Here is an 18,056-nt window from a genome sequence, read left to right as displayed (position 1 = left end):
TTTAATTCTTTCTGCTTGCCTCTCCCTCCTCACACTTAGCTCCTTGTGCAGATCTATTCCACTGCGAACAATCTTCTATTCATTGAACTTCTTGAAATGTAGCAATTCAGGTGTAAGTGGTTGATTCTGTGTATGCAGATTGAATTAAGATCTTTTTCTAAACTGTGTGTATTTTAAATAATATTTTACCATGAAGAAAAGGCATGTTTTCTTTGCAGACACAAATTCAGTTTTGAGAACTGCAAATAAAACTAAGCATCTGTGATAACATTTTCTAGATGGAAAAATCCCCCAAAATAATCTTATAGAAACTTCAGGAAGCATATAACATTGTGAAGGGATTAGTGGAATTAATTTACCAAAAATTTAAACCTTGTATGAATATACAGTCTCATGCTACATAATTTAAAAACATTGTCCTTGGAGTATAACATATATTAAATATAAATCTCTTTACATATATTTTTCCTCAAAAAGCATTTTATTTAAAAAACTGATTTAAACTTTAAAAATTCAACTTTCTAATTAAAAAAAACACCACTGATTTTTATCCACCATGATTCCATGGCAGATTTTAGTGGACCATAATGTCAGCAGGTGGGGAGCCAACTGTGAACTGCTTGGAATCATGGCCGCATCCACTGAGAAAGACAAACCTTCTTGACCTTGACAGCTGAACCAGATCGGGACTTGGGTCCAGCAAGAGCTCCTCTGACCAAAGGGTGGACACTCCAGAGGAAGTTGCTGGCAGAAAAAGCGGGGTGGGGATTTTGCAGAGCTGGAAGGGGGGGTACGGAGGAAGGCAACCGAGATGATTGCGGGGTCAGATCTTTTCCTTTGAGAGAGGTTTGGAGATTCTATGACTTTGTCTGTGGAAAAAACAACCAAAATGAAAGCTGAGGGGAGACATGGAAGAGGTTTATAAAATTATGCCTGGGTGGAGACAGTGATTAGAGGGAGATTTTTTTCCTTCTCTCCTACCACTTGAATTTGGAGGTACCTATTGAAGTTGTTGAGAAACAGGTTCAGGACAGATGAAAGCAAATACTTCTGTACTCAACAAGTAATTAAACTGTGGAATTAATTGGCAGCGGAGGTAGTGATGGCAGGGTTGCCAGCCAGTGGGAGTCTGGGACGGGGCAAGGGCATGGGAGGGTGCAGTCACAATGGTGGCATCATGCTGTCACTTACGGCTGTCCTGCCCACAGTGAATTTAAGATGCCTTTTTCTTCCACTGGCCGATGAATAGCAGCAGCATAGCAGGAGATCAAGCAGCCCGAACAATCATGGCCACGAGCATCTACAGTTTTACAAGGGGGTTACAGAGATGCATGGTGGAGAGGTCCCTCGAGGGCTATGAGCCCTGGTGCCCGAAGGGAGCTTTCACCGACGGAGGCAGCAAACCTCTGGAGGCGTCAGTTTTTGCATCCTATTTTTGGCCCTCCAGGACAAGTATTTGGCTGCTGTGTGACTCTTATCCTGGACTTCATGGGCCCTCACTGCTCTGATCCCGCATACTGTGTTGATGTTCTTCTGCTACAGCCCCTGCTCAGCACAGAGAGTGGTTCTGGGCTGAATCCTCGGTATCCTCAGTTAAGAGAATCCGAGGGAAGGGGACGCAACAGTTCTCTGCCTGAGACTCGGGTGCTCTGCTGCCACTCTGAGTAGACAAGACTACCCTATTAAGCCAGTGAGCTGAGTCAGTATTGGCAGCTTCATGTTCTCATGCAAAGAGGCAGAACTGACCTGACTGCAATCACTCCGACCTTATAGGACAGTGGTGGCGAACCTATGGCACGGGTGCTAGAGGTGGCACTCAGAGCCCTCTCTGTGGGCACGTCCAAATAGAATTCATCATGTGGGGGGGGGGAATCGCCCCCCCACACCTAGCCTGGCCTGGGCCGCTGGGCTCGATTATTAACATTAAACCTAAGACCTAGTTTTGGGGAAGCAGTATAGGTAACCCTGTTAAGCGCTGTTAAGCCCCACTGATTTTCATGCAAAGAACTAAAGCGCGATCCTTTACCTGGGAGTAAGCTTGGGTGCTGGCAATGGGGCTTGCTTCTGAGTAAACCCTCCTAGGGTCGTGATTCACCCGTTGGAAGAGTTGCACAGTTGCTTCAAAGCAAAGCCACCGACTACCACCGAGCTTACTCCCGAGTAACGCACACCTTGGAGTCAACCATTTTTTCTTAACTGAAACCTCAGTATTGAGATTAAATGGCCGTGTTGGCACTTTGTGATAAATAAGTGGGTTTTGGGTTGCAGTTTGGGCACTCGGTCTCGAAAAGGTTTGCCATCACTGTTATAGGATGTTTTGAGAGACAGGAGCTTTCCAGGTGTTCTCGCCATCCTTGGGCAATAGTACTGGACCTGAGAGCAGGGTGGCTACTGGAGTGCCTGCTAGTTAGCGGGGCCTTCGGTGCTTTCTTAGTGGAGGACAGAGCTCGTTAGAGCTGAGGTCAGACTTTCCTCACACTCCAGGCACACGCACGCTCTCCTGGGTTCTGGTCAAAGGAAGCTGGAAACGGCTGTCAGGATCTGACATGACTTAGTTAGTTAGTGGTTTCTGTCATTCGGTTAACCCACACCAGCGCTCGGGTGGATTGCCCGCTTCAAGTGAGGGCTCATTCCACCAGGGCAGAAACCTCTTCAGCGGCCTTTCTTGCCAGAGTCACCCTTCGCAACCTTGTAAGGTGGGAACCCCGCCTGCCTCATCTGTGCTTCTCTGACTGTGGGCTCCAGGAGAGATGCAGCTGTTGGGCAATCAGGGTTACGGCTGTTATTTTGCTGACCAGTCCACCCTGCAGTAAGTGAGCTTGCTGCTGCTCTCCTGCCTTCCCATATGGAGCTGCAGTGAAGTCACAGCAGTGAAAACCAAGTTGCACTTACCTGCAACTGTTGTTCATTCAGTGCTTCTCTGCAGGCACGCATCCCTCCCTCCCTCCTTTCTCCGCTGTGGGGGTGAAGGGAGAACTGAGGGGGGAGTGCTCTCCCTTCTTCCTTTCACATGACTGCTTGGGCAGGACATCAGCCCGTTGCCATCTCCAGAGGGGAGGGGGATGCGCCAAATGCTCACAAGCTTCCAGGAGCCTCCTAGTCCATTCTCCATAGTCCCCATGTATGACTGCACGGAAGACCCTTGATGAACATCAGTTACAGGTAAGGGCAACCTTGTTTTCCTGTGGAGTTCCCGGTTGCTGGAGAATGTTCCTGGGCTGAGATGGAACCAGAGAGGAGGCAATCGGCTGGGAGGGATTGCTGCAGAGTTCCTGCCAGGAGCAGGTGGCAGCAGGTGAGGAGGAGGGCTGGAAAACACGGGGAGCTGTCAGAAGGCAGCCGCGGACTTTTAAAAGTCTCAAGCAGTGAGGCAGACTGTGGGTGGAGTTTTCAAGTCTCTTTGGATTACCTGAGGCCCTCGTCTCGGACAGAGGGAGTTTGGTCTCTCAGCTGATGGCTGGCAGTATGAACTGGCAGAAGTACAGCATTTGCCAGTCCGCACTCACCACCAGTCTGCTAATGGGCTTACAAAGAGAATGATCCACACCGATCTACCTTCAAGAGAGTTTGGAATGTTTTTCTAATGGGGTTAGTTTTGACGGAAATATCAGAGTTCCTATGAATCTGTCAAAGGCTGATTGAGAAGGTTTGCTGGCTAAAGACCATCCACAGAACACCTGCTGAATGCCTAAGCAATCTCCAACACACTCTTGAACAGGTCAGAGAAGAGTCGGTCCATATCCACTGAATGAACCCATGAAAGAAGTTGTGGCTAAAGAGGTCCAGCAAAGGCTAAAGTGTGGAATTACTAAAGACTCTAATTAAAGTGGGGAATTATTAGAGTCACTCAATTATAAAAGACTCTCATACTGAGGTACTCCTATTGTGACCGTGCAGAAAAAGAAGCTGACAGAGAATGACCCACCTGAATATGGAGTGTAAATAGATTTCAGAAAGCTCAATAGGATCCAGAGCTTGATGGCTACCCTACCCCTTTAGACCTCAAGAATCAACTATGCTGTGACAGGACTTCCGTAGGCAGGTAGTAAGTTAGCTTTGCTATTTTTACGCATACTGTCATCAACAAACTTTGTTCCTCCTATAAAGCTCCATTTTGCCTAAAATTGGTGTGAGTTTGCTGACCAAAAGCCAGAAGTACTTGGTTGCGTTACTGTACAGTGGGAGGCTGCTGCTGGGGGTGGGGTGGGGGATGAAGTCTTATGGCTCTGTCCAGGTTTCTTTCTCTCTCTTTTTGTTGCAGCCTCTCTTGAATATCCTTGACCACTTTGTGGGTCAGCCAATAGCAAACATTTGAATGCAGATGGCGCATATCACTCTTCTGTGGGAGTACAGTCAGTACCATCACTCACCATGTCCAGCTAGAATAACCAAGTATATTCTCCAACATAATTAATTGGGCTTTAGAAAACACGTCTCTTATAAGTTTATTATTTTGGAATGGCAGCATAATTAAAAGCAAATTTCAGTTTCTTCTAGATTCTCCCAGCAGTCTCCCCAAAACCATTTCTCTCTTGGAATCGTAGAATTGGAAGAGACCACAAAGGCCATCAAGTCCAACCCCCTGCAATGCAGGAACACACAATCAAAGCACTCCTGACATAAGTTTGTCCAGCCTTTGTTTAAAAACTTCCAAAGAAGGAGACTCTACCATTCTCTGAGGCAGTGAATTCCACTGTCACAGTAATCATGTGCCCTGACAGTTGGAATATAGCAGTGTTAGGCTTCTGGAGCATGTACAGTGCAGCTTAGCATTGACTCTCCTGACGTTTCGCCTGCATCTGTGGCTGGCATCTTCAGATGATCCTCTGAAGATGCCAGCCACAGATGCAGGCGAAACATCAGGAGAGAATGCTGCTAGAACACGGCTGTACAGCCCGGAAACCACACAGCACCCAAGTGATTCCGGCCGTGAAAGCCTTCAACAATACATAGTCAGGAATTTCTTCCCAATGTTTAGATGGAATCTCTTTTCCTTCACCTTGAATCTATTACTCTGAGTCTCTGAGGCAGCAGAAAACAAGCTTGCTTCCTCTTCGACATGGCATCCCTTAACATGTTTAAACATAGTTATCATGTCCCCCTTAACCTTTGCTTCTCCAGACTAAACATCCCCAGCTCCCTAAGCCTCTCTTCATACAGGGAATTGATTTCAGACCTTTGACCATTTTTTATGCTGCTCCCTCCTCTGGGACTCCATTCCAGCTTGTATTACACAATATTCCTCTTTTCTTTCTTGAATCTGTGGTGCCCAGTAAACCGTGTAATGCAATATTCTGTGGGTGAGGTCCAAACTAACGTGCAAAATAGAGAGGTACAATTACATCCCTCGATTCTAACACTATACTCCTATTGATACAGCCCAAAATTGCATTGGCTTTCTTGGCCACCGCATCACACTGCTAACTCATATTTAGTTTATGGTCTACTAAGACTCCCAGATCGCTTTTGCATGTAGTGTTGTCAAGCCAGGTGTCCCCCATCCTACATCTGTGCATTTCATTTTTTCTGCCTAATCTTACATTTATCTCAGTTGAAATTCACTTTGTTAGTTTTGGCCCAGCTCTCTAATCTGTCCAGGTGATTTTGAATCCTGATTCTGTCTTAGCTACCCCTCCTAATTTGGTATCATCTGCAAATTTGATTAGCATGCCCTCTATTCCATCATCCAAGTCTTTGATAAAAAATATTGAATAGCACGAGGCCCAGGACAGAACCCTGTGACACTAGTCACTTTTTTCCAGGTTGAATATGAGCCGTTAATGAGCACCCTCTGAGTTCGATCAGTCAACCAATTACAAATCCATCTAACAGTAGCATTGTCTAGTACACATTTCACTAGGTTATTTGCGAAAATATTATGGGGCACTTTGTTCAAAGCTTTACTAAAAATCAAGGTATGCTTCGTCCACAGCATTCCCTTCATCTACCATACTTGTCACTCAATCAAAAAAAGAGATTGGTCTGGTGTGACTTGTTTTTTAGAAACCCATGCTAATAATCTGTTCCAGAATCTTCCCTGGTACTGATGTCAGGCTGATTGGACCACCCTCCTCCAGTCCACTGGGACTTCTCCTGTTCTCCAGGAGTTCTCAAAGATTATAGCAAGTGATTCTGAGATTACTTCTGCCAGTTCTTTTAATATCCTGGGATGTAGTTCATCAGGCCCTGGAGATCAGAATTCATTTAAAGTAACCAGGTATTCCTGCATTACCTCTTTATTTATTTTGTGCTGAATTTCTCCTACTGTACCTTCTGTTTCATTTTCTCCTTGAGGAGCACCGTTTCCTTTTTGTAATTGACTGAGGACGGGGTAAAGGAGCCCTGAAATGTGGAAGGAGGGAACCCTTTCAACCCAGATGGGAGAGATGGAATTTCGGTGAATCCTATCTCTACAAGACCCAATGATGCTGGCCTGGCCTGGTTTCCATGGCTAAGGACCTTGGCGATGCCATCCAATCCCTCGCATGCCTCACGGCTGCATGCCCTGTCTAGGCACTGCTGGGCAGAAGAGACTGGAACAAGGTTGAGCTTGTGAAGTCTCATCAGTCGGCAATCATGAATCAGGACCTCAGTTGCTTGGAGGTCAAGAATGAAACCCTAAGGAGGGAAATGGGCGAGATGCAGAGAGGCTGCAGAGAAATGGCTGGGCAGTTTAAGGCACTGCAAGTTCATTCCCCTGCACCAGGCCCTGTGGGAGGCAGAGGTCAGCCAGAGGCTACAGCCCAACTGCCAGTGCAACCGATTCCAGGGCAGCAGCCAGGGCAGCCAGCGCCCAGTTTGCAGCTGGGACCTCCCATGTCACAGGCTCCCATACAGCCTGCAGGGTCACCCCCAGTGCCAGGGGCCCCCTGCAGAGCAGTGAGTCATGAGTTGAAGGAATCTTTTGATGGAGCCACTGAGAAGCTACCGTACTTCATGAGCAAAGCGTCGGCCTTTATGTGTGATCCGGCAGCTTCACCTGCATCTAAGGAAAGTCGAGTGTACTACATGGGAGTGCTTCTGGAAGGGAAAGCAGCGGCCTGGTCCATGGGGCTAGTTGACTCAGCACCCAAGTTAGGAAACTTTGATCTGTTTATGCTCACTTTGCGTGACCGTTTTGAGGATCCATTCAAGGAGGACAAAGCCCATGTGCACCTGTAGCAAGGGACCCAATCCATCATTGAGTATGCCTCCGAATTCTAGTGTTTAGCCAGCCGCATCCATACCTGGCCTGAAGCTACCATAGTGAATTTCTTTTAAAATGGTCCAGATGCAGAAGTGTTGCAGTGGTCCCTTGTACAAGAAAACCCTGGAACAATTATGGGATGGATCCAACTGGTGCGGGATGTGGAAGGGTGACTGCAGGTGGTAAGGTGGTCCAAACAACACTAGGGAACCCCTAGCCACCATAGTCGGGCAGGGACTCCAATGAAAGGGAGGTGAGAGGTCCAAAGGCCAGAGAGGAGATGGAGCATGACCGCCACCACTGCCTGGGGTTGTGTCTTTGTTGTGGGGGTGAGGACCATTAGATTGGTTCCTGCCCCCAAGCTGGGCCCCAATCCTCCCTGCCAACAAGAGAGAGAGTGAAAAAGAAGATCTTGCCCAAACTAATCAAGAGAAGCTCAGCGGAGAGTGAGACCTTGGGTGACCTTTGGCACCCACAAGTGAAAGCCCCTTCTCCCCTTCTTGTTGATCACCCAAGCACCATGAAGTTATCTATATTTTGGGTTAATCAAATAAATTAAAAGGAGCTCCCAGGAAAGAAGCTAGAGTGCTTTTAAAAATAAAGTCTACAGAGCCTATCCCTCTTTCAGCTGGTGAGCTGCTGAAACAAAGACCGGAAAAGAAGCAACATTTTAAGACATCAGAAAACAGAGAGGGGGAGAGCTTGGTTTCCCACTTTAAATTTTTGTATATCCTGGGTGACTATGGAAATAGTGACGTCTATTGGGCAAAATGGCAACTACATGCAAAGCTTTGAGTGCTGATATCACTGAAATCATAGTGTAAAAATGCTGTTCACCAGTCTGCAGACTCTTAGGTCAGAAACGAACTCTATTAAAGATAATGTCAACAAGAACATTCCAACAAGGATGTCTGAAAATATCAAAAACATTAAAGAAATTAAACTTGATTTCAAAAAAGTTGTACAACTGGAAGAAAAAATGCAGAAAACTGAGGAAATTAAAATTGTAAAAAAATCTGTGGACTTTGTACAAACTGAAGTCAAATTGCATGATTAAACCATTCTTCATCTCAAATATCAGATTAGGTAGAAAGCTTTAAGGCTGAGAAAGGTCCCAGAAGATAGACCCAAGAAAGGAAGATTTGAAGCTTTAGCCAACTATCTAAAGATTAAGGAAAAAGAATTGGCATCAAGGTCTGAAAAAATTTACAGCCTCATCAAAAAATCCAAAAGTGAAAGGACTGTGTAATGACATATATTTGGATTCCAACGAAATGACAGAACAAATTTTGGAAATACACAATAAATCAACAAATCAAGATAGAAGACAGACATCATTGTGATGAGAGTGATTGCTTTGAGAGTTATACAGAAAAGAATGTGCATTTTTGGTGGATATTTTAAAGAAAACCAGCTAACTGGTTGTGGTGGATTTTCCAGGCTGTGTGGCCGTGGTCTGGTAGATCTTGTTCCTAATGTTTCACCTGCATCTGTGGCTGGCATCTTTAGAGGTGCATCACAGAGGGAAGTCTGTTATGCACTGTGTCTAGGATAAGATTTTCTTGGCTAAATATTTTCTTGGCTAAAATGGTAAGGGATTTTTTTAACCTACAAAGGACAACAGCAAAGAATTACTTCCATAACTACACCAAAGAGATGTTCAAGAAGAGGAAGAAAGAGCTTACTTAAAAATGGGCAGTAAGCAAAATTAAGGTTTTTAATTAACTGTTTTAAGAGAGGTTAACGATAGTTAAAGAAAGAATGATAACGTTTGATACAAGATCAAAAGAAGGGGAATAGGGATGGAGAGTGAAATTTATGACAGAAGTGTTGACTGACTATGACCCATGATGTCTGTTGTTTATATTATTGTTGTTTGCTGCCCTGAGCCCTATGGGGAGGGCGGGTTATAAATCGAATAATGAAATGAAATAGAGGTTTTCCCCTCTTATATTGCTTCAATTTTTATACTTTATATAATAAGAAATGTTTTGAAACAAGGAGGAAATGATGTTGGGCTTAATGTTGTTTTTTCAAAGTAAAAAGGGTTTAGATAAATTTGACAGCAGGGTTTGGGTGGGAAGTGACATAGTTGTATGTAGGTCCTGGGTTATTTTTTCCCTTTGTAAATAGATTAGACTGGATGGATCATTTTCGTGTTCCCCTTTCCCTTGTTATAGCTGATGTAACTTTAAAAAATAAAAATTGTATATAAAGATTCTGTTATTTTTCCAATGCATTTGTCCGTTTTACTTTTCATTTCTGATATATCTTTCTGCACAGACAGTAGCAGCAATTCAAATCTCTGAATTGGGTTTGGTGAAAGGACTTCTGACAAAGCTCTGGTCTTATGTTTAATTTTAGCCCTTCTGGAGATCCTCCATTAGATGACCTTGTAGCTATGCCTAAACTAGTTAAACAGCTTTTAACATAATGTTTTGTTTTATCTTCCTTACTTTCTCTTTCCCTCACTTTGATTCTGAATAAATCAAAGTCCATTCATTAATTCGTGTGTGTGTGTGTGTGTGTGCTTGTTAAGAATTTACTTGATTAAAAAAGCACTACCACTCTGCCAGACATAAAGTCTTTTATTTCAACATGGTGAAATTTGTGACTCAGTTCATACCAGGCATGTAAACTCAATTGAACGTATCTTTTCGTAGGAGACAAACTCTCGCTGGTTAAGATATACGATATCAGACAAAACTTCCCATCTTCTCTTCTCTTCTCTATCCTTCAAATAGTAAACAGCATCACTTACAGCTCAAAACAGCTTTAAACTGCTTCTTTTCCCGTGGCTGAGATGATGGTGAGCGTCCTCCAATGGGAGAAAGGGACTTGGCTGCTGGCTCTCTGCCAGCGCTCTCTCACCCCTCCCATCTGAAGCACAGCACCTTTCTCTCTTATAGCTCCATTCATCCATGGAGCCACAATCACTCAGAACTGACCCCCTCCTGAGGCTTGAGTGCCTCCATGAGGTTTTGATTGGCCAGGGATGCTAGTAGAAGTCTTTGTAGGGCCTGACTGATGCTGAAAACTTTGGTGCAGGGGAGGGCCAAGTCAATGCCTGGCCTCCTTGCATGGGGCCTCAGGGGTTGGAGGGGAGCAAGAGCAGGCCCTGGGAGCTAGGGCGGGATGACTGGGCTCAGCTTGTGGCTGCTGTTCCTTAAGGGATGCTCTGGAGATCGCTCAGACCCAGCAGGGTTGAGACATCTTTTTATTCTGGTTCTCTGCTGCCGCTGAGAGCAGACAGGAGGCAGTACAGAGAACTGCCAGCGTTGGGCAATATTAGGACATAATGAAACTGAGAAGAGAACAGTAGAAGCTTGTCTAGCATGTGGACCTGGCAGGGCATACACTGGGGATCTGCCTCCTTCTGGACACGAAAGCCTTGCACAAGAATTTGCATGAGGCTGGCCTTCCAAGTGAGTAGGAAGCATGACCCAAGGTGCAACCCAGATGAATCCAGTACCATGGCTACTCAGCGAGGAGGGGGTCCTTCCTTTGTGGTGATCTCACGGCCGGCTCCCTGTGCAGCAGTGAGGTTGAGGGTCAGTTTGTAAAAGGATATCCCAAGGCAGGCTGTCCTTGCATTGAAAAGGGAAGAAGTTTAGACATATCTGGAATGTTCTCCTGTCTTTTTCTTTTCTTCTCAGGTGGTTGCCATAGTGATGGACATTTTCACAGATGTGGACCTCCTGAGTGAGGTGTTGGATGCAGCTGCCCGCAGAGTACCTGTCTATATCCTGCTGGATGAGATGAATGCCAAGCTGTTCCTGGACATGGCTGCCAAGTGCAGAGTGAACCTGAACTATGTAGATGTGAGTTCACAGTGGGATGTGGCCGGAAAGGTGTTGAGTAGCTGAGGCAAGAGGCAAGACAGGACTGGAAAGCCTGCTTCCCATTGGTGCCTCCTGATTGGGGATGGCCTTGCATATCCCCAATCCAGCAGGAGCAGGTTTCCATGTTCTCGTTTCTATTTTCACTTCACCTTCTCTGACATGCCCCCAGCCCTCAGAAGCATTGAATGCCCAGGGAAGCTCAGCAGAGCCTTTTCCCAACACCTGCAGCCCTCTCTTGGTATGCAAACTAGCCAAAGACCGCTACAAGGGTCAGTGCTATCAGTTCTTACTGTGTCCAGTCCTGGTTGCCACATCTCAAAAAGGATATCAAAGAGATAGAAAAAGGGCAAAGAAGGGCAACGAGGATGATTGAGGGACTGGAGCACCTTCCTTATGAGGAGAGGCTGCAGCGTTTGGGCCTCTTTAGTTTGGAGAGGAGACGTCTGAGGGGGGATATGATTGAAAACTATAAAATTATGCATGGGGTAGAAAATGTTGACAGAGATAAATTTCTCCCTCTTTCTCACAATACTAGAACCAGGGGGCATCCATTGAAAATGCTGGGGGGAAGAATTAGGACTAATAAAAGGAAACACTTCTTCACGCAACGTGTGATTGGTGTTTGGAATATGCTGCCACAGGAGGTGGTGATGGCCACTCACCTGGATAGCTTTGAAAGGGGCTTGGACAGATTTATGGAGGAGAAGTCGATCTAGGCTCCCAATCTTGATCCTCCTTGATCTGAGATTGCAAATGCCTTAGCAGACCAGGTACTCAGGAGCAGCAGCAGCAGCAGCAGGCCATTGCTTTCACCTCCTGCACGTGAGCTCCCAAAGGCACCTAGTGGGCCACTGCGAGTAGCAGAGTGCTGGACTAGATGGACTCTGGTCTGATCCAGCAGGCTAGTTCTTGTGTTCTTACCTCCATGAGCACAGAACACCTCCATTGACCGAGTGACCGCAAAACGCATCTTTCTTTGCATCTTCATTGCATTCAGGGGGGCTCAGACTGACAGTTCAGCCTTTGCATCATGGTATGGTAAGGTTTTACAAGAAGAGTGAATTAAAGAAAAGACAATACAATGCTAAGGAAAATGAAGACATTTCCTAGAACAGTGAAACTGGAAGGAAAGGGTGGACTCCTCCAGTACAGAGTGGCTTGTCAAACTGGAGAGAGACTGGTGTTTCTCTATCAAACCAAAGACCAGTTTAACCCAGCCCCTAGAGCTGGGCATGAAGCCTTGGGGGGTGGTAATGTGATTAGAAGTTGAGGGTGCCATTCACGGAGGCGTAAGCAGTCAGTAGGTGATTTTCCTGGGAGTGGAGACCAAGCAGAGATCTATGGGGCCTGAGAGTCCAATAGCCAGTTGAAAAGGAAGGGCTTCCTTGCCTTTTTGAATTTTCCTGCTTGATCTCTCTATTGCTTTGCAGTTCCTGCGGGTGCGAACAGTATCTGGTCCCACTTACTATTGTCGCACAGGGATGTCGTTCAAGGGGCACGTGAAGGAGAAGTTCCTGCTGGTGGATTGCATGGTGGTGCTGAGTGGCAGCTACAGGTGAGGGAAGAGTGCTGTGGGTCTGCACCCTTGCTGCCACAACACACAAAGGAAATGGTACCCACAGGAGCAGCTGTGGAAGGGAATAGAAAGCATGAACCCCAGAGGAGAGGATATGAGTGTGACCCAAGGGAGCCTCCCCTGTGGCTCCTACTGAAATCCTGCCTCAGGTCCATTGGCCAGGGTGCTGAGGAGACACCTACTTGCCATCTTCTTGCCATCAGTAGGTTGATGCAGTCTGACTGCCGCTGGGAAAATTCCACCAGACTTTTCATATCCAGATTGCATCCCTCAAAGTGGGCGGCCGGGGGGGGGGGGGGGGCTGTGGCTCAGTGGAAGAGCTTCTATTTTACATGTAGAAGATCTCAGATTCCATTCCCGGCATCTCCAGTTTAAAAGGCAGAAGGTGACATGAAAGACCTCTTCCTGTGATTCTGGACAGCCACTGCCAATCTGAGTAGACAGTACTGACCTTAGTGGACCAATAGTGCAAGTCTGCTTCCTGTGCGTTCATGTGTGCAGCTACGCCACAGTTGAGGCCTGCTGCTGAGGTGGCCAGCTCCATCTGTAAGAGGTTCACATGCAGCATGGCAGAGAGAGATTCCACCCATTATAATAACTCCGCCTTCTCTTTTATTTGCAGCTTTATGTGGTCATTTGAAAAGGTTCATCGGAGTATTGCGCATATCTTCCAGGGAGAATTGGTGGCCAGCTTTGATGAGGAATTCCGCATTCTTTTCGCACAGTCGGACCCTTTAGTTCCTCCTGCCAATGTCTTGATGAATACAGAGAACCTAATGGTGCCTTTTGGCTTGGCACCTTTTGGCAACAATATGCCCTTGTTCCCAAAGAAGCCCCATCTGTTGTTCCCTAGAGAAGACAACCTCTTCTCACCATTTGTGGACAGAGTTGATCCAGATCGATACTTCTTGTCTTCCTTCAGAAGAGATGACCTGCTACGTCACACCTTGGAAGGTTCAGCCATGAGAATGTATTCCAAAAAGATTGAAATGGAAAATGCCCAAATGGATCCTGTCCGGGGCTTTCTCCGTTCCAAGCAACTGGAGCTGGATTCATTGAAAAGGCACAGCTTTGCAGAGGGAACCTTTGAGAACTTTTCTGCCTCAAAACACTATTCCAGGCAGATGTTCATGAATAATTTGGATGAATTTAAAATCCAGTCAAGCCATTTCCAGAAGGACCAGTTCTATCAGTATCAGTTTGAACACCCACATGGTACAAACAGGCCTCAGGGACTATTTGAAAGAATTCGAGGTGGCAGACCGGGGTTTGGTGAATTAGAGGATTACACAGATGCCTTGAGGAACCCAGAACTGGAACCCAATTTTCCCCAGGAGAATTTCCCCGTGCGCCTGGATTATGTGCCTTCTAATTCTTCCAAGGAAGTCAGACATGGCTCTGACCAAGTGAATCCAGCAGGAAATGGTTTTCTAGGTCTACCACCCCTCAAACGGCAAAATATGGGGCAAAAATTCATGTGCCAAACATCCCCTACACAGAAACAGAGCCTGGAACAAAGACTGTTTCTGCACGACCAAGGTCAGGACACTGATCAAGACAAGAAAACACAGGAGAACAAAGCAGGTTTACGCAACTGGAGAATATCCTCATATCTGAGTGGATACCAGTCTGAATCAGAGGAAGGACTCCCGGCAGCAATGGAGACAGAGCCCTTCAGTGAAGCGCCTGGGCACGCAGAGCCTCTCCCCAGGTACCCCAGCGACCTCATCGCCTCTTTCAAGCCCTCCCTGGCACTTGCCAGTGCCAAAGACATGGCAGGGGCCGACAAAGCAGGCGAGGAGTCCTCTGTCCTGAGGCAGGATCCGTTCAGGAGCAGGATAAATCCTCTGATCCAGAGGAGCTCTCGGCTCAGGTCTTCCCTCATTTTTAGTGCTGCCAAGCTAGACCAGCAGAACGTGTCAGGTGAGAAAGTCCAGATGATCCAAAAAGAGCAAACATCCACAGAGATAACAAAAGATAATGAAACAGTCAAGACTTCCACTGCCTCCAAAGTGGCTGAGCTGCTGGAGAAGTACAAGACTGCAGGCAAAGACTCTGAGAGCACCACAGTCAGTCACACTAAGGCCATGTCTACATTTCTCCAGGAAGAGTCCCAGAATGCAGAGAAGAAATGTACTAAATCAGTGCAGTATAAAATTTTGGAGAGCAGGGTGGTGGACTCAAAAGAATCTTTGAGTTATAAGCTGCACACAGAGTCAGATGCACAGTTTGGAGTGTCCCCTTTAGCCAGCCAACTTGCTGATGCCCTTAGCAAAGACACCATAGCACAGATCAACAGTAATATGGACAAGTTATCTTCTCGGTTTTATCCTATAGACAACAAGCCCAGTCTTCCAGAGAAGGAGAGCCTCATCTTTGTGGGAGAGACTCAGAAACTTACTCTTCCAGAAAAGAAAGAGAAACTGTCACTCAAAGCAGAGGCACAAGATCCAGCTGGTACAGAACTGACAAAAACCGTCCCAGCACAGACCAGCACGACTTCTACAACTGAAGGCTCTTCGAAGAACCGGGACTCAGAAACCTCAGTCAGTAAACCAGAGGAAGAAGTTTGCAAGCAAGAACAGAGTCCAAGAGAATTTTTTAGGAAAGGGTCACTAAGGCTAAAGCAGTTGTTAAACCCCAAAGGTGAGAAGAAGTCAGAAGAAGAAACTACTGCTGAGAGCTGGAAGCCAGACAAGCAGAGCCTGGGTCTCAAGCGATCCTCCAAGGGTGATCTTCAAGAAATCACAGAGGAGGAGAAATCTCCAAAGCTGACTTCGCCACCTGTCCTTAAAGGGAATCCACCTCGGTTTCCATCATCCACTGCCAATGTGCTCTATAGCAGCAACCTCCGTGATGACACAAAGGTAATTCTGGAGCAGATTTCTGCCAACAGTCAGAAGAACCGAGCAGAGCTGGCCAGGCAGCTTCCAGTTGCTGCCAACCCTGAGCTGTCCAAGTCTACAACCAGTTTGGACAACAAAGGTGACGAGAAAAGCACAGGGATCAGCCGGTCAGAAAGCTTTGGCAGTCACAGGAGGCACCTCCAGAGAGACCCTTCGGAGGACAGGGATTCCCTTTTGAAAAGGATGGAGAGCATGCGGAAGGAGAAGCGGGTCTACAGCCGATTCGAGGTCTTCTGCAAGAAGGATGAACACGGCGAAGAGGAATGTGACGCAGATGCCAAAGACAAGAAGATGGGGAAGTTCATGCCCAAGCTTTTGGGCACGTTCAAAACCAAGAAGTGACTCTAGACGTTGCTGCCTATTTCCACCTACCTGGTCCAAAAATACGCTGCCCAGGGATAAAGTGGTGGTGGTAATTCCCAGTGATAAGACAGTTACAATTACGCACCCATCCTCACTGCTGAAAGGCTTGAGCTAGCCTGGGGGCTGGGTGGCAGGGGAAGTGCCAGTCACTAGAACAGTGACCAAAAGATCACAATGTGCTGTAGGCTTCCAAACCCCCTTTCCCAAAAATCCCTTCAGCTTGCTCAGGAAAACCCCCACAAAATGGATCCTATAGCCCCCAGCAGCCTTCTAGGACAACCAGTAAGTGATACACTAATCCGCCAGACCTGTGAGTTTCAGTGACTACTTTTTTGATTAAGGATCCAGAGGACTACAATAGGCCAACCCTGGAAAAGTGTCTCTGGCTGAGCCTCGTGCTGTTAGCTGCAGCAGAGGTTTCCTTGGCTTGCGCTGACTCACCTTCTCATGCTATTTTTCAGTGGATCTCTTCTTGGTTTGTGGGAGGGCAAGGCAACAGGGAAGTGGGACCCGGGCATGCCTGCGGGGAGCAGGATTCAGGGCAGAGCAAAGGGCCAAACATGTCCTTGGCTGGCCCAGGCCACCTGGCAGAACAACATCCTGTAGCCCTGGGCAGGCGTGGCTTCCTCGAAGCCCTGGAGGGAAGCACATTGGAAACGAGAACAGCCTTGTCCTCTATGCTGAGTGTAAGGAAATGGGGGGGATTGAGTTTTACTGAGGATGGGGCAGATATAGGGACACCAGAACACAGGCCTTCTTCTCACTGCTGGCCCTGCCTCTGTTTGGCTCTACTACCTCAGGCTGCATGTGAGGACTCACATAATCAGTCACTCCTTTATAGAAATACAGTCATTGTATATACAAAGTGAGAGGTCAAGGAGAACGAGGATTCCTTCCTGCCACCATGCATGAGTGTGAAGAGGCTTGCAAAAGCAGTCGCTTCTGACATTCGGTGGTCCTGTGGATCAGGGTCCTCCAAAATGTCCTCTCCTTAATAGCCTTGCACAAGCCTTGCAAATGGAAAGCCACGGCTTCCTTGATGGAATCCCTCCACCTCCTATTGGGTCTCCCTCTTTTCCTGCTGCCTTCCACTTGTCTGACCACTGTGGCCTTTTTCAGTGAGCCTTTCCTTCTAATAATGTGGCCAAAGAACTGCAGCATCGGTTTAGTCATTGCAGCTTCTAGGAAGAGTTCAGTCTTAATTTGATCTAGAACCCCCTGGTTTGTCTTTTTTGGTGGTCATGGTATCCACAACACACTCCTCCAGCCACCCATTTCAAAAGGAATCATTTTTCATCCTGTCTTTCTTCATTGTCCAAAGTTCACACCCATACATTGTGTGTGTGTGTGTGTGTGTGTGTGTGTGTGTGTGTGTGGCGCATTTCCACCAAGTTGGGCTCTGGTGAAGGCAGAGATGCACCTTCTGCAGGACAGCAGATTCCCTGCCCCTCCCCCACCCAATCAGAGCCCGAGAGACAGAGAAAGATCTTTGTACCTTAGGCAACCCACTCCTAGATGTCTGCATTTCCCAGATTTCCTTTTTCCCTCACACCCCCTTTCATATCTGGGAGGGGTCATCCTTGAGCACTCAGGAATGCTTATCAGAGCTGTCAGGGCAGGGTCTCCAAGCAGGCAAAAAGGAGAAAGCCATGATGCGAATGACGGAATGAGCCACAGCAGAGGGACTTGCCTCGTTGGACTCTCTGCTCAGCCACCACCAGCCTCTTCCCCGGCCTAGAGCAAGAGGCAATGAGGACAGCCTTGGATGTATTCTGGAACAATTGGGAGCATTTGCCAGACTGAAAAATAAACCTGTACATAAACCAAAAGTCTCTTTTGCCTCATTGCAGAGGGTGGGGAAGTGGGGGAGGGGCAACACTAAAAGTCTTAGAAACGGGTAAGATTCTTACCAGCTCATTGCTTTATCTAGACCAGTGCCTGGGAGTTAACTACATTTCAGTTATTAATTCCAAAACAGACTCTTTTGTTATTGGTTTGTTGTGTATGGTTCTGTTACTTGTGTATGGTTTTGTTACTGTTTCTTTTGGTAGTATTGTTTGGTTTTCATAATTCTATTTTATTATTGTTTAACAGTAATGTCAATGGGAGAACTAATATGGAAAATGCCAAACAGTACTGCAGCAGCTGAGCATGGAGGACAGTAGCATGAGTAAGAGGCAGAC

General features: G+C 46.7%; 1 protein-coding gene across 6 annotated transcripts in view; it reads left to right on the top strand.

The window, feature by feature from the left end:
• Positions 1 to 17,696, top strand: part of FAM83H (family with sequence similarity 83 member H) — a 44,890-nt gene extending 27,194 nt beyond the window's left edge. For all 6 annotated transcript variants that reach the window (XM_048482627.1, XM_048482630.1, XM_048482624.1 and 3 more), the window contains exons 3-5: positions 10,843 to 11,007; positions 12,459 to 12,583; positions 13,227 to 17,696. In XM_048482627.1, the coding sequence (XP_048338584.1) occupies positions 10,843 to 11,007; positions 12,459 to 12,583; positions 13,227 to 15,852 (2,916 nt within the window). In that variant the 3' untranslated portion in view covers positions 15,853 to 17,696. The remainder of the gene's footprint in view (positions 1 to 10,842; positions 11,008 to 12,458; positions 12,584 to 13,226) is intronic.
• Positions 17,697 to 18,056: the final 360 nt, after the last annotated feature.

The sequence above is a fragment of the Sphaerodactylus townsendi genome, unplaced genomic scaffold (assembly GCF_021028975.2).
Source record: "Sphaerodactylus townsendi isolate TG3544 unplaced genomic scaffold, MPM_Stown_v2.3 scaffold_19, whole genome shotgun sequence".
Classification (NCBI taxonomy): domain Eukaryota; kingdom Metazoa; phylum Chordata; class Lepidosauria; order Squamata; family Sphaerodactylidae; genus Sphaerodactylus; species Sphaerodactylus townsendi.
This window is presented reverse-complemented; position numbering and strand designations above follow the sequence as displayed.